This window comes from Eucyclogobius newberryi, unplaced genomic scaffold (assembly GCF_026437365.1).
Source record: "Eucyclogobius newberryi isolate DKJ021-1_F unplaced genomic scaffold, fEucNew1.0.hap1 SCAF_4, whole genome shotgun sequence".
Lineage (NCBI taxonomy): Eukaryota > Metazoa > Chordata > Actinopteri > Gobiiformes > Gobiidae > Eucyclogobius > Eucyclogobius newberryi.
In genome coordinates, this window is record NW_027316056.1 from 9,052,864 (window position 1) to 9,068,563 (window position 15,700).

Genomic DNA, 15,700 nt, shown 5'->3' on the forward strand with positions numbered 1-15,700 from the left:
TGACCCTCTTGGCAGGAAGAAAGGCCCCCTCCTCCCGCTCGTTCCGGAAACAAAAGCGGAAACTTGTCGCCATTGACGGGCCTTGTCCTCTGCACGAGCCCCCGCTGCCCGCGCGCTCCACAGGCTCCGCGGCGGGAACAAAAACGCGCACATTTTTGCTGCGCGAGCCTCCATGTCTCTCTTAATGGGGAATATTAGGACGTCAATCTCGCGGGGTCTGTGCGCCTTTGTGCCGCGCGCGCGCTCCCGGGGCCGCCTCCGTGGGACAGAGCGCGCCTCATTGTGGCCCCTGGCAGCGGGACAAAAGCGTCACATGGACCAAAGACCCGAGCCCACGTTTAGGAACAGCAGGTCTCTCAGGCCCCGCGTGCAGCTGCAGTGAAGGGTTTTGTAACAAGAGCCGAGTCCAGGGCCGTTTGCCCCGCGCGACAATGTCATAATCTGCACGTGATTAAGTCTATTTACTTATGCCCATTCCACAATATCAGTGCAAACTGCGGGACAGTCTTTATAACATGTTTATTTTTGTATTCAAAATTGAGCTAATTTTTACTTTCAATAGCAACAAATTCTAAAGGCGTGTGCAAATATTTAGGCCAAAGCAAGTCCACATGAAAACTTCAATAGCACTTGAAATATATGTAATATGTATCAGGTTCTGATCTGTGTTTGTTTCAACATAAACTCGAGCTAAAGCAGGTCATGGGTTTAAATCCAGAGTCCTGAGTCCAGACTAGAGTCCTGAGTCCAGACTAGAGTCCTGAGTCCAGACTAGAGTCCAGACTAGAGTCCAGACTAGAGTCCTGAGTCCAGACTAGAGTCCAGACTAGAGTCCAGACTAGAGTCCAGACTAGAGTCCTGAGTCCAGACTAGAGTCCTGAGTCCAGACTAGAGTCCAGACTAGAGTCCAGACTAGAGTCCTGAGTCCAGACTAGAGTCCAGACTAGAGTCCAGACTAGAGTCCTGAGTCCAGACTAGAGTCCTGAGTCCAGACTAGAGTCCAGACTAGAGTCCAGACTAGAGTCCTGAGTCCAGACTAGAGTCCTGAGTCCAGACTAGAGTCCAGACTAGAGTCCAGACTAGAGTCCTGAGTCCAGACTAGAGTCCTGAGTCCAGACTAGAGTCCAGACTAGAGTCCAGACTAGAGTCCTGAGTCCAGACTAGAGTCCTGAGTCCAGACTAGAGTCCAGACTAGAGTCCAGACTAGAGTCCAGACTAGAGTCCTGAGTCCAGACTAGAGTCCAGACTAGAGTCCAGACTAGAGTCCTGAGTCCAGACTAGAGTCCAGACTAGAGTCCAGACTAGAGTCCAGACTAGAGTCCTGAGTCCAGACTAGAGTCCAGACTAGAGTCCAGACTAGAGTCCTGAGTCCAGACTAGAGTCCAGACTAGAGTCCAGACTAGAGTCCAGACTCCTCCAAGGCCTTGGTCTCACGTGGAGCTTTGACCCAGAGTCCGGTTCAAGTCCAGGTTGATCCAGTTTAGACTTGTTTGTTTGTTTGTTTGTTTGTCTGTGCGTTACCACGCACGGATGCCCTGGCACGCGCTAATAGGACCCTGCGTCTGCGCCTGCGCGGATCCCAGGTTGGCGCTCGTGAAGGAGGCGTGGTTTGGCGGCAGCGCGTGCAGTCCGCTGTAGGTGCAGCTGTAGTTGCTCGCGCACGCGGGCGCGCTGTACGAGTACGCGCCGTAGCCGCTGTAGCTGTATCCGGGCGCGTACCCGGGGCCCGCGTAGCTCTGCGCGCCTCCGATGCACGGTTTTCCGTCACGCACGAGCACCGGCACCGCCACGCGGCGCGGCGGAGGCGGCGCGTGCTCCAGAGTGCGGTCCTGGCGCTGCCTCTTGCACTTGTAGCGCCGGTTCTGGAACCAGATCTTGACCTGGTTTGACGTGAGACGCAGCGACGCCGCGAGCGCCTCGCGCTCCGGAGCGGACAGATACCGCTGCTGTTTGAAGCGGCGCTCGAGCTCCAGCACCTGCGCCTGAGAGAAGAGCACGCGCGGCCTCCGCCTGCTGCGCGCTTTAGGCGCGCGCTGCTCCGCGACAGCGAGCGCGCTCTCTGACGTGTCCTCTCTCAGCAGCGCGAGGCCCTCTGCAAACACAACAACAACAACAACAACATGTAACAACATGTAACAACAACATGTAACAACAACATGTAACAACATGTCAAACTAGAAAAGAGTTTCTATCTTTTGTGGACTAAGTTTCCTAAAGGACAAACCTGCCCCTGTGTCACTGTGTCGCTGTGTCGCTGTGTGACTGTGTCACTGTGTTACTGTGTTACTGTGTTACTGTGTTGTGTCTGTGTGGCACTGTGTCACTGTGTTACTGTGTTACTGTGTTACTGTGTTACTGTGTTGTGTCTGTGTGGCACTGTGTCACTGTGTTACTGTGTTACTGTGTTACTGTGTTACTGTGTCGCTGTGTGACTGTGTCACTGTGTTACTGTGTTACTGTGTTACTGTGTTGTGTCTGTGTGGCACTGTGTCACTGTGTTACTGTGTCGCTGTGTGACTGTGTCACTGTGTTACTGTGTTACTGTGTTACTGTGTTGTGTCTGTGTGGCACTGTGTCACTGTGTTACTGTGTTACTGTGTTACTGTGTTACTGTGTCACTGTGTCACTGTGTTGTGTCTGTGTGTCACTGTGTCGCTGTGTCACTGTGTCACTGTGTTACTGTGTTACTGTGTTACTGTGTTGTGTCTGTGTGGCACTGTGTCACTGTGTCACTGTGTCACTGTGTCACTGTGTTGTGTCTGTGTGTCACTGTGTTACTGTGTCACTGTGTCACTGTGTTGTGTCTGTGTGTTACTGTGTTACTGTGTCACTGTGTCACTGTGTCACTGTGTTACTGTGTTACTGTGTCACTGTGTCACTGTGTCACTGTGTCACTGTGTTACTGTGTTACTGTGTTGTGTCTGTGTGTTACTGTGTCACTGTGTTACTGTGTTACTGTGTTACTGTGTTACTGTGTCACTGTGTCACTGTGTTGTGTCTGTGTGTCACTGTGTTGTGTCTGTGTGTCACTGTGTCGCTGTGTCACTGTGTCACTGTGTTACTGTGTTACTGTGTTACTGTGTTACTGTGTTGTGTCTGTGTGGCACTGTGTCACTGTGTCACTGTGTCACTGTGTTGTGTCTGTGTGTCACTGTGTTACTGTGTCACTGTGTCACTGTGTTGTGTCTGTGTGTTACTGTGTTACTGTGTCACTGTGTCACTGTGTCACTGTGTTACTGTGTTACTGTGTCACTGTGTCACTGTGTCACTGTGTTACTGTGTTACTGTGTTGTGTCTGTGTGTTACTGTGTCACTGTGTTACTGTGTTACTGTGTTACTGTGTCACTGTGTTACTGTGTTACTGTGTTACTGTGTTGCTGTGTCGCTGTGTCGCTGTGTCGCTGTGTCGCTGTGTCACTGTGTCACTGTGTTACTGTGTTACTGTGTCGCTGTGTCGCTGTGTTGTGTCTGTGTGTCACTGTGTCACTGTGTCACTGTGTTACTGTGTCAATGTGTCACTGTGTTGTGTCTGTGTGTCACTGTGTTACTGTGTCACTGTGTCACTGTGTTACTGTGTTACTGTGTCGCTGTGTCGCTGTGTTGTGTCTGTGTGTCACTGTGTCACTGTGTCACTGTGTTACTGTGTCACTGTGTCACTGTGTTGTGTCTGTGTGTCACTGTGTTACTGTGTCACTGTGTCACTGTGTTACTGTGTCACTGTGTCACTGTGTCACTGTGTCACTGTGTCACTGTGTTGTGTCTGTGTGTCACTGTGTTACTGTGTCACTGTGTTACTGTGTTACTGTGTTACTGTGTCGCTGTGTCGCTGTGTCGCTGTGTCACTGTGTCACTGTGTCACTGTGTCACTGTGTCACTGCGTTACTGTGTCACTGTGTCACTGTGTCACTGTGTCACTGTGTCACTGTGTTGTGTCTGTGTGTCATTGTGTTACTGTGTCACTGTGTCACGGTGTTACTGTGTCACTGTGTCACGGTGTTACTGTGTCACTGTGTCACTGTGTCACTGTGTCACTGTGTCACTGTGTTACTGTGTTACTGTGTCACTGTGTCACTGTGTCACTGTGTTACTGTGTCAATGTGTTGTGTCTGTGTGTCACTGTGTCACTGTGTCACTGTGTCGCTGTGTCACTGTGTCACTGTGTTGTGTCTGTGTGTCACTGTGTTACTGTGTCACTGTGTCACTGTGTTACTGTGTCACTGTGTCACTGTGTCACTGTGTCACTGTGTTGTGTCTGTGTGTCACTGTGTTACTGTGTCACTGTGTTACTGTGTTACTGTGTTACTGTGTCGCTGTGTCGCTGTGTCGCTGTGTCGCTGTGTCACTGTGTTACTGTGTTACTGTGTCACTGTGTCACTGTGTTACTGTGTCGCTGTGTCGCTGTGTCGCTGTGTCGCTGTGTCACTGTGTCACTGTGTCACTGTGTTACTGTGTTACTGTGTTACTGTGTTGTGTCTGTGTGTCACTGTGTTACTGTGTCACTGTGTTACTGTGTCACTGTGTCACTGTGTTGTGTCTGTGTGTCACTGTGTTACTGTGTCACTGTGTTACTGTGTTACTGTGTTACTGTGTCGCTGTGTTGCTGTGTCACTGTGTCACTGTGTCACTGTGTTACTGTGTCACTGTGTTGTGTCTGTGTGTCACTGTGTTACTGTGTCACTGTGTTACTGTGTTACTGTGTCGCTGTGTCGCTGTGTCGCTGTGTCGCTGTGTCACTGTGTTACTGTGTTACTGTGTTACTGTGTTACTGTGTTACTGTGTCGCTGTGTCGCTGTGTCGCTGTGTTGCTGTGTCACTGTGTCACTGTGTCACTGTGTTACTGTGTCACTGTGTCACTGTGTCACTGTGTTGTGTCTGTGTGTCACTGTGTTACTGTGTCACTGTGTTACTGTGTTACTGTGTTACTGTGTCGCTGTGTCGCTGTGTCGCTGTGTCGCTGTGTCACTGTGTCACTGTGTTACTGTGTTACTGTGTTACTGTGTCGCTGTGTCGCTGTGTTGTGTCTGTGTGTCACTGTGTCACTGTGTCGCTGTGTCGCTGTGTCGCTGTGTCACTGTGTCACTGTGTTGTGTCTGTGTGTCACTGTGTTACTGTGTCACTGTGTCACTGTGTTACTGTGTCACTGTGTCACTGTGTTGTGTCTGTGTGTCACTGTGTTACTGTGTCACTGTGTTACTGTGTTACTGTGTTACTGTGTCGCTGTGTCGCTGTGTCACTGTGTCACTGTGTCACTGTGTCACTGTGTCACTGTGTTACTGTGTTACTGTGTCACTGTGTTACTGTGTCACTGTGTCACTGTGTTGTGTCTGTGTGTCATTGTGTTACTGTGTCACTGTGTCACGGTGTTACTGTGTCACGGTGTCACTGTGTCACTGTGTTACTGTGTTACTCTGTCACTGTGTTACTGTGTCACTGTGTCACTGTGTTGTGTCTGTGTGTCATTGTGTTACTGTGTCACTGTGTCACTGTGTCACTGTGTTACTGTGTCAATGTGTTACTGTGTCACTGTGTCACTGTGTTACTGTGTCACTGTGTCACTGTGTCACTGTGTCACTGTGTCACTGTGTCACTGTGTTGTGTCTGTGTGTCATTGTGTTACTGTGTCACTGTGTCACTGTGTCGCTGTGTCGCTGTGTCGCTGTGTCACTGTGTCACTGTGTGACTGTGTCACTGTGTTACTGTGTTACTGTGTCACTGTGTTGTGTCTGTGTGTCACTGTGTTACTGTGTCACTGTGTCACTGTGTTGTGTCTGTGTGTTACTGTGTCACTGTGTCACTGTGTTACTGTGTTACTGTGTTGTGTCTGTGTGTCACTGTGTTACTGTGTCACTGTGTTACTGTGTCACTGTGTCACTGTGTTGTGTCTGTGGGTTACTGTGTCACTGTGTCACTGTGTCACTGTGTCACTGTGGTACTGTGTTACTGTGTTACTGTGTTGTGTCTGTGTGTTACTGTGTCACTGTGTCACTGTGTTACTGTGTCACTGTGTCACTGTGTTGTGTCTGTTTGTCACTGTGTTACTGTGTCACTGTGTTACTGTGTTACTGTGTCGCTGTGTCGCTGTGTCGCTGTGTCGCTGTGTCGCTGTGTCACTGTGTCACTGTGTTACTGTGTTACTGTGTTACTGTGTCACTGTGTTACTGTGTCACTGTGTCACTGTGTTGTGTCTGTGTGTCATTGTGTTACTGTGTCACTGTGTCACTGTGTCGCTGTGTCACTGTGTCACTGTGTCACGGTGTCACTGTGTCACTGTGTTACTGTGTTACTGTGTTACTGTGTTACTCTGTCACTGTGTTACTGTGTCACTGTGTCACTGTGTTGTGTCTGTGTGTCATTGTGTTACTGTGTCACTGTGTCACTGTGTCACTGTGTTACTGTGTTACTGTGTTACTCTGTCACTGTGTCACTGTGTCACTGTGTCACTGTGTCACTGTGTCACTGTGTTACTGTGTCACTGTGTCACTGTGTCACTGTGTCACTGTGTCACTGTGTCACTGTGTTACTGTGTCACTGTGTCACTGTGTCACTGTGTTGTGTCTGTGTGTCATTGTGTTACTGTGTCACTGTGTCACTGTGTCACTGTGTCACTGTGTCGCTGTGTCACTGTGTCACTGTGTCAATGTGTTACTGTGTCACTGTTACTGTGTTACTGTGTCACTGTGTCGCTGTGTCGCTGTGTCGCTGTGTCACTGTGTCACTGTGTCAATGTGTTACTGTGTTACTGTGTTACTGTGTTACTGTGTCACTGTGTCACTGTGTCAATGTGTTACTGTGTTACTGTGTTACTGTGTCACTGTGTCACTGTGTCACTGTGTCAATGTGTTACTGTGTCACTGTTACTGTGTTACTGTGTCACTGTGTCGCTGTGTCGCTGTGTCGCTGTGTCACTGTGTCACTGTGTCAATGTGTTACTGTGTTACTGTGTTACTGTGTTACTGTGTCTGTGTGTTACTGTGTCACTGTGTTACTGTCACTGTGTCACTGTGTCACTGTGTCACTGTGTCACTGTGTCACTGTTACTGTGTTACTGTGTTACTGTGTTACTGTGTTACTGTGTTACTGGGTCACTGTGTTACTGTGTCACTGTGTCACTGTGTTACTGTTACTGTGTCACTGTGTCACTGTGTTACTGTTACTGTGTTACTGTGTTACTGTGTTACTGTGTTACTGTGTTACTGTGTTACTGTGTCACTGTGTTACTGTGTCACTGTGTTACTGTTACTGTGTTACTGTGTTACTGTGTTACTGTGTTAATGTGTCACTGTGTTACTGTTACTGTGTTACTGTGTCACTGTGTCACTGTGTTACTGTTACTGTGTTACTGTGTTACTGTGTTACTGTGTTAATGTGTCACTGTGTCACTGTTACTGTGTTACTGTGTTACTGTGTCACTGTGTCACTGTTACTGTGTTACTGTGTTACTGTGTTACTGTGTCACTGTGTCACTGTGTCACTGTTACTGTGTTACTGTGTCACTGTGTCACTGTGTTACTGTGTTACTGTGTCACTGTGTCACTGTGTCACTGTTACTGTGTTACTGTGTTACTGTGTTTCTGTGTCACTGTGTCACTGTGTCACTGTGTCACTGTGTTACTGTGTTACTGTGTCACTATGTCACTGTGTCACTGTGTCACTGTTACTGTGTTACTGTGTTACTGTGTTACTGTGTCACTGTGTCACTGTTACTGTGTTACTGTGTTACTGTGTCACTGTGTCACTGTGTTACTGTGTTACTGTGTCACTGTGTCACTGTGTCACTGTGTCACTGTTACTGTGTCACTGTGTCACTGTGTCACTGTGTCACTGTGTCACTGTTACTGTGTTACTATGTTACTGTGTCACTGTGTCACTGTGTCACTGTGTTACTGTGTCTGTGTGTTACTGTGTCACTGTGTCACTGTGTCACTGTGTCACTGTGTCACTGTTACTGTGTCACTGTGTCACTGTTACTGTGTTACTGTGTCACTGTGTCACTGTGTCACTGTGTCACTGTGTCACTGTTACTCTGTTACTATGTTACTGTGTCACTGTGTCACTGTGTCACTGTGTTACTGTGTCTGTGTGTTACTGTGTCGCTGTGTCACTGTGTCGCTGTGTCACTGTGTCACTGTGTCAATGTGTTACTGTGTCACTGTTACTGTGTTACTGTGTCACTGTGTCAATGTGTTACTGTGTTACTGTGTTACTGTGTTACTGTGTCACTGTGTCACTGTGTCACTGTGTCACTGTGTCACTGTGTCAATGTGTTACTGTGTTACTGTGTTACTGTGTTACTGTGTCACTGTGTCACTGTGTCACTGTGTCACTGTGTCAATGTGTTACTGTGTTACTGTGTTACTGTGTCTGTGTGTTACTGTGTTACTGTGTCGCTGTGTCACTGTGTCTGTGTGTTACTGTGTCACTGTGTTACTGTTACTGTGTTACTGTGTCACTGTGTCACTGTGTCACTGTTACTGTGTTACTGTGTTACTCCTGATGTCAATACCTTGTGTGTCACATTGGAGAGTCACATTGGGCCATAAAGAGATTCACAGCTGGACAATATGTGGGTGACGTCCCTCATTGGTCCAGGAGTGTTCCACTGTAACAGGTTCAGTTGTAGATGATACATCATCTGGACTCTCATCAATGACTTTTGGAAACGTTTTGTTTTTTCTAAAGTCCAGAGTCCAGATGATACAACTGAACCTTTTCTACAACTTGACAATGCTTTAGTTTCTTTTTGTGTGCACTGTGTCTCAGGGTTTTAATATGTTGCCACTTGTTCCTCTGTTTCAGTGTGAGATGTTGATCTAGAGTCCCATGTTGTGTTTGGTCACGTGGTCCGGGCTCAGACGCGCTTTTGTCTCGCGCTCTTCACTGGCGCCACCGCGCGCGTGTCCCCGCCTTCAATCACCTGCGTCTGACACGTGCTCTTTAAATCACTCCGGACTTAAACAAACTAATACTTCTGTCTTAGCTCCAAGTCCGACTAAAAGTGTTTTGCTCTTCTAAGTCTGGAGTTAAACCTTTTCTTTGGCACGTGTCCGTGTTGTGTTTGTAGAATACTTGACAAATCAAATTGAAGTGATATAAAGTCAATAAAAGTCCTTAAACTCACAGTTTAGGCTCAGTTAAACCAATGAGACAGATTTATGGCGCAGTTAACGACCGCGTCTTTATTGAGGTCGTAACGTGACTCCATTATGCGCACTTTAGTTTCTCTTGTGCGCACTTTAGTTTCTCTTCTGCGCACTTTAGTTTCTCTTGTGCGCACTTTAGTTTCTCTTGTGCGCACTTTAGTTTCTCTTCTGCGCACTTTAGTTTCTCTTGTGCGCACTTTAGTTTCTCTTCTGCGCACTTTAGTTTCTCTTCTGCGCACTTTAGTTTCTCTTGTGCGCACTTTAGTTTCTCTTCTGCGCACTTTAGTTTCTCTTGTGCGCACTTTAGTTTCTCTTGTGCGCACTTTAGTTTCTCTTGTGCATAAATGTTCTTGATGACGCGATAGTTTGATTCATGCAAATTCCTCAAAAGAAGAACATGTTGTTGCGTGAAAACTGTGTCACGTGTTTCGTCATTAAAACTGAAGAAGAGAACTGGAGTTTCATTTGGATTTATTGTTAAACATTTATTTGATTTGCGTTTCAAAAAGAACCTTCGTTGCGCATATTTAGTCAAAGTGTTTGGTAACTTTACGGTTTATTTTTATTTTGTTTTAATATTCCCTAAAATGTTAAAATTAGAAATGCCACGGTCTATTTTTAATTATGTGTTGAATGTTGTGTTCCATTTTGTTCATTTCATAATTGTTTCTCCCGCTTTGTAATAAAATGTTGTTGTTTTTATTCCAGCTGCTGCTTCTTTTTATTTTATTTTTTTCCGTCAAAAGAAAATATTAAAAATAGTGACCACTTTACCCATTATATTCACTCTATTTAAAACTCCAAACGTTATAAATTATGCAATTTTCTCCCGCTTCTTTAACTTAATTTTAATGATCATCTTTTATCCATTCTTTTAACTTACCCAACTGAAATAAATAATAAAGAATGTATAATGGACAGAGGTTTATTAAAACAACTTTTATCTGGAGGAAACACGCAGTCAATTCATTTCAAGACGTAGATTTTTTTAGGTTTATTTTTTCTATTCACAATCAAACTAATCGTGTTGTAATTCGTGGTTATTTCCAAACGCATTAAATCATCAAGTCTCATCATCAGTCATCACATACTAATCATGTCTTTGTGTTGGATTCATAAAGAGTCCGTAATTGTCCATAATGATGTAGAATTACTGCGCTTTTCACGTGATTTACAATGAAGGGAAAGGCTTTAGTTTGATTGGATTAAGCCTCAGTTTTGTCAAATCTAGTTTGGTCACATCTTTAACACCGTTTTCATTTTTAGATCGATCTCTTTTTCACAATTTTATAGTTTGTTCTCAAGTTAAACCCAATTAAACCAAATAGTCTCCGTGCGTTAAAGTCTTTTAAAAGCCGCTTATTTTGCGTTGAAATCTTCCTCGTTCTCTATTTTCATTTTATTTTCATTTTATTTTATTTTTTCATCCAATTTACGCACTTGTTCTTAATTGATGCAACTCAGTTTGATGTGTAGAAAAAGGTTCCGTTGTGGTCAGTTTGAAATGTGCAAGTAAATACAGGAAAAATGCGCAGGAACAATTTCAACGTAAAATCTGGCATTGAATTGTGTTTTTTTATTTTTTATTTAATCTGCTATTTTTTGTACCATTTGTATGTACTACTTGGCTCTAAAAAATGTACAATTAATTACTGCCTGATCCTCAATCCATTTGGTGCGTTTGGTTCTGACGCGCGGAAACGAGTGAAATCATGTTATTCCATCAAGCATCGGTGAAGAAAATGCGTCTGGTGCACATTCTGGTACAACTGGACCTAAACTAAATCTGCTTCATTGTTTCTAAAGATGTTCAAATGTCCTTTATTAAGATGGAGACAGTTTGCGCCAAAAGCTGAACATTTCTGCTCAGTTTTTGGCGTTTTAAAGGCGCAATCCAGACCGAACTGAAACCATAAAACCCGATTCTCAGACATATTTAAATATCATAAAGGTGATGCTGAGTCATTTAGGCCTCACATTGTTCAACATTTGCGTCTTGTTTGTGGTAAATTTGCATCCGGGTCAAACTTAAACTGTTTTTTGCGCATAACGTTTTCTTTGTGAGAGTTTTAATGTCTCACAACATGACGTCACAGGCGCAGAAAGAGTTACACACCTGAATGAAACTAAAATGAAACTTTGCCAAACTCCACGCGTGTGTGGCTGATTCAGATCCGAATACAAGTCGCAGTTGCTTGTAAACTACTTATTTATGCCTAAAACATGAAAAGGTTTCGAGTAAAATGTAAAGTAAGAAGAGTCTCGTCAGAACCGAAATAAACCAAATAAAAGAGCAACATCTCAGTCATGTTTGGTCTTTTCACGCCATTTTTCTGTCTGAGTTATAAGAGTTTCACAGGTTTGGAGGCTGGAGATGTCACAGGTTTATCAATCATTTGAAAACAAAAACTAATTGAACAAGGTCATTATAGAATATACAATAATTGTGTTTTCTGAAAGTAAATGACCGTAAAGTGTGAGGCGTCTGAAGTCCTGGCCCTGTTTAAGTAAAACTCCCTCTGTCACTACAACAATAATAAAATAAATATTCATATTTTAACATTGTTGAATGAGAAAAAGTTGCTGTTTTGTTCTGTATCAGCGAGTTAAACTTAATCTGGCCAGTTGCATTTATCATGACAAGAAAGGTATTTGTTATAATTGTTAAAATATGTAATTATCACATAATAAGTTTATAATTCTGTTTTTGTTTTTTTTTAAATTGAGACTTTGAAAAAAAATAATCTGGACAGACATTTTAATGCGTAAACACTTTGATTTTCACAATAACCAGGCTTTAACTTACTCATTACTTAAGTGTTTTGAATAAATTGATGAATTAAAATAAATAATGCCGTGGACGCGATCGACTTGAATCTCAAATCCTGTTCAATAGTTGCAAAATAGACTCACTTCTTTCTTTTTAATGCCCTGTATCTGTAAAAACCCGGGGCTCGTGTCTGTTCTGTCCCGCGCGTCGCCGTCACTCACCGGGCTCGTGCTCCTCCATGTCCCCGCGCGCCTCCTCTTTCCTCCCGGTTCCCGCCGCCGCCGCCGCCGTGGCCGCCGATGACGTGAAGAGATCCCGCTGCTCGTGCTCGCCCCCGTGACCCCTCGTGAGCGCGCTGAGGAAGGCCAGGTTGTCCTCGGGCGCGTCCACGTCGTGAGGCTGAAACGGGGGCGCGCAGGGGAAACATCTCTGCTTCTGCTGCTGCTGCTGTTGTTGTTGTTGTTGTTGTTGTTGTTGCTCTAGTTTGAGGATGTCTTTGACTGAGAAGGGCGTGGACGCGCTCTGCAGACCCACGTCCTCCATGTCCCACAGGAAACTCGTGTCCAACAGCGGTTTGGTCATCAAGATCCAGAAACAGTGCAAGTAAGAGTAAAAATGTAATCGGTCCAAATGGTGACAAACGGATTAAAAAAGCTCAGTCCAGTTGGTCATTGTACAAAAGTACCAAACATTTAAAATGTGTGAGCAAATGTGTCCAAAAGACCTGAAAAGGTCTTAAACTGCAAACATGTTTACAAAAATAAGCAGGTCAATTAATCTAAAAGAGCTGAAAAATGCATCTTAACTATACAAACATGTTTACAAGAGACAATCTATTTAAAAGGTTTTCAGACTGATCATCATACAAAAGTATGTTTAAAAATGTAGGTAAATGAATTTAAAACAAATGTCACAAAAATAATTTAAACTGTAAAAACTGTAAAAATATTCACAAATAACTTTATGTGTTTAGTCGGTCTTGGTAGAAAAAATAAAAATACATAAATGCACAGGTAAATAATTCCTATAAAAACTCCTTTAAACTGCAATTATTATTATTATTTTCTAACAAAATAACTGCATATGTATAATTCTTGTTGGTTATTGTACAAAAGTAATAAAAATGTATAAAAGACTTGGGTAAATGAAAGCAAAAGAACCTCAAAAACTCCTTTTTTAACAAAAACAAACAGATTTGAACAGTTGTCCAGTTGGTTATTGTACAAAAGTAACAGAATATGTGGCAAAATAAATCCAATAAAACCTCAAAAACTCCTTTAAACTGGCAAAACCTTTGAAAAACACAACGTATTCAAAAAGTTGTCCATTTTGTCATCGTACAAAAGTAGTAAAAATGAAAAAATTCTGCTAGCGTCAGAACCTGTTACACTCGACACTTGGAGGTTTGTACGACTGGATAAAAGTGTGTAAAAGTTGAACAAAACATGAGCGGCCGAGCAACAAATCACGCTATTCCAAAAGTGCCGACCTTTCAAAAAGCAAAATGTCATGAAGTGAAGCGCGTAAAAGTCGACACAATCCAACAAAGCGGAAAAGAACTAGTACAGCGCCTGCGTACAAGTAAAGTACAACACATTTACAAGTATTTACGTTCAAATTAGGTCATTTCCACAGGATAAACAGACATAAAACAGAAAAAAAACGTGCGTAAAAGATGGAAAACCTGGACAATTATATACAATGTCTGAACAAAAATACAAAAACAGGAGTTAATTTGGTTCAGTTTTTAGATTTAACATGAATTCTTTGCTGCTGTGGATCAAAAACCATATGCTAGATATTAATACTTATTGAATTAATACTTCCAGATACTAATAAATCAACGTCTTCTACAGAATTTATGACATTGTGCGTTGAGCGACTGGAGCTGCTTTACACCCAGAAGTTTGTTAAAATGTTTTCTTTGGTCGTAAGTCTGATAATCTCCGTCTGCAAAATGAAACATTCACGTTAAGCCTTTGACAAATGATCGTTAAATAAAGCTGCAAAACGAGTTACAATGTTTCACTCACGAGATCTGATTCCGTCTCACGTTATAAAGGTTAAAATAAGACACAATTTCAGAAATCGACATGGAAATAATTGCAATTAATCAAGAGATAATGTCTTTTTACATTGAGCGGCTTTTGCAAATGATGCCGCAAATGAACAAATTATTTCAATTGAACGTGATGTACTAGATGCATTTTGATGATTTTTGTTGTTTTCACCAGACACACGTCAATAATTACACATCCACAATCATTTTGCAGCATTTAAAGTAAAAAAAAAAATCCAAGTGAAGTAATTTGTGCTGTAAGACGAGCATGAATTGAAATATTGAAAGGTTTCCTAATATTTAGGATCCAAAATGAGCGGCCGTCATGGACATTTTGAAAGAAAATCTGGAGAAATTGTCCAGAAGAGTCAAAAATGCCGTGAAAAACGCAAAGATCAACGGTTTTGACGAGCGACAAATGTGTCTATTTTCAACAAAGCGTTGATCAAACTGTCGGTGAAGCTAACGTCAACTCGAAACGCAAACGTTCCTCATTTCAAACAGAAGAATGTGTTTAAAAACAGACAAAAAGAAAGAGTCAAACCCTTCGCTCGAATTGTCCTTCGCGATTCAGCAAAACCTGGTCCAAGTCTTTTCACTGACGACGTTTCATTCACGATTCTCCCCCGAAAAAAACTCCAAAAAACATCCAGAACGTCTTCAAATGACACTTATATCAAGTTTTACATCATTTGAATCCCAAACAAGTTTAAAAAAAATCCCCCAAAACAACTTACTCGAGACGTGCGGCGCTCGGATGTAGCAACAAATGTCTCCTGGCGATTTCAGGACGGAGAAAACATCCTTCAGCTTGTATTTGATTTTTTGTGTGTGGGTAAATTCCCACCCGACCGGGAGCGAGGGGAGCGAGGGGAGCGAGGGGAGCGAGGGTCCCGGGTCGCAGCTCTGAATGTGGGACATCAGCCAGGCAGAGAAGGTTAGAGGAGACGAGGAGGGAGGAGTTAGGAGCCAGGAGGCGGAAGAGGGAGCGAGGATTTGAAAGGACTTGTAATGAAAAGGAGTTCAGAGTGCTGCCCGGTGGTCCAGTGGTTAAGGCACAGCACACATGCCGAGGCTCCAAGTGTTGTGGGTTTGATTCCCGACGGGGACATTTTACCCCTTCTCTCTCACCCCCCATTTCTCACTCGTCCGTCCTGTCTGATGAAGCCTGCGGGCCAAAGAACAAAAAGAGACTTGTAAAACTGAACTCACTGCGCGATGTTAAAGGAGACGTACTGTAATGTGCAAAATCAACTTGAATGAGCTCTTAAATGTGTTTCGATTGAGTCTTGTTTGAGTTAAAATCTCAGTTTTCACCTACCCCCTATCCCCGCCCATATCTCTGCACTTATTGTGATTATTTGCAAATAAAAATTCACGTAGAAACTTAAAAAAAAAACAACACATGTATATTAAATTAATCTGCTGCTTGTTAGAGTGAAATGTCAATATGAAGAGGCGGGGCTTATCTCTATGAAGAGGCGGGGCTTATCTCTATGAAGAGGCGGGGCTTATCTCTATGAAGAGGCGGGGCTTATCACTATGAAGAGGCGGGGCTTATCTCTATGAAGAGGCGGGGCTTATCTCTATGAAGAGGCGGGGCTTATCACTATGAAGAGGCGGGGCTTATCACTATGAAGAGGCGGGGCTTATCTCTATGAAGAGGCGGGGCTTATCTCTATGAAGAGGCGGGGCTTATCAGTATGAAGAGGCGGGGCTTATCACTATGAA

General features: G+C 43.7%; 1 protein-coding gene across 1 annotated transcript; it reads right to left on the reverse strand.

The window, feature by feature from the left end:
* Positions 1–1,458: 1,458 nt before the first annotated feature.
* Positions 1,459–12,501, reverse strand: LOC140377538 (homeobox protein Nkx-2.5-like). The gene is made up of 2 exons (XM_072462980.1): positions 12,132–12,501; positions 1,459–2,092 (listed from the first exon to the last, which is right to left on the reverse strand). The coding sequence occupies exons 1-2, from the start codon at positions 12,490–12,492 to the stop codon at positions 1,518–1,520; spliced, it is 936 nt and encodes a 311-aa protein (XP_072319081.1). The 5' UTR covers positions 12,493–12,501; the 3' UTR covers positions 1,459–1,517.
* Positions 12,502–15,700: the final 3,199 nt, after the last annotated feature.

Coding starts and splice junctions, on each gene's coding strand:
- LOC140377538 (XM_072462980.1), bottom strand. CDS start 12,492: ATGACCAAACCGCTGTTGGACACGAGTTTCCTGTGGGACATGGAGGAC. Junction 2,093..12,131: donor CATGGAGGAGCACGAGCCCG/GTGAGTGACGGC, acceptor TTGTGTTTGCAG/AGGGCCTCGCGCTGCTGAGA.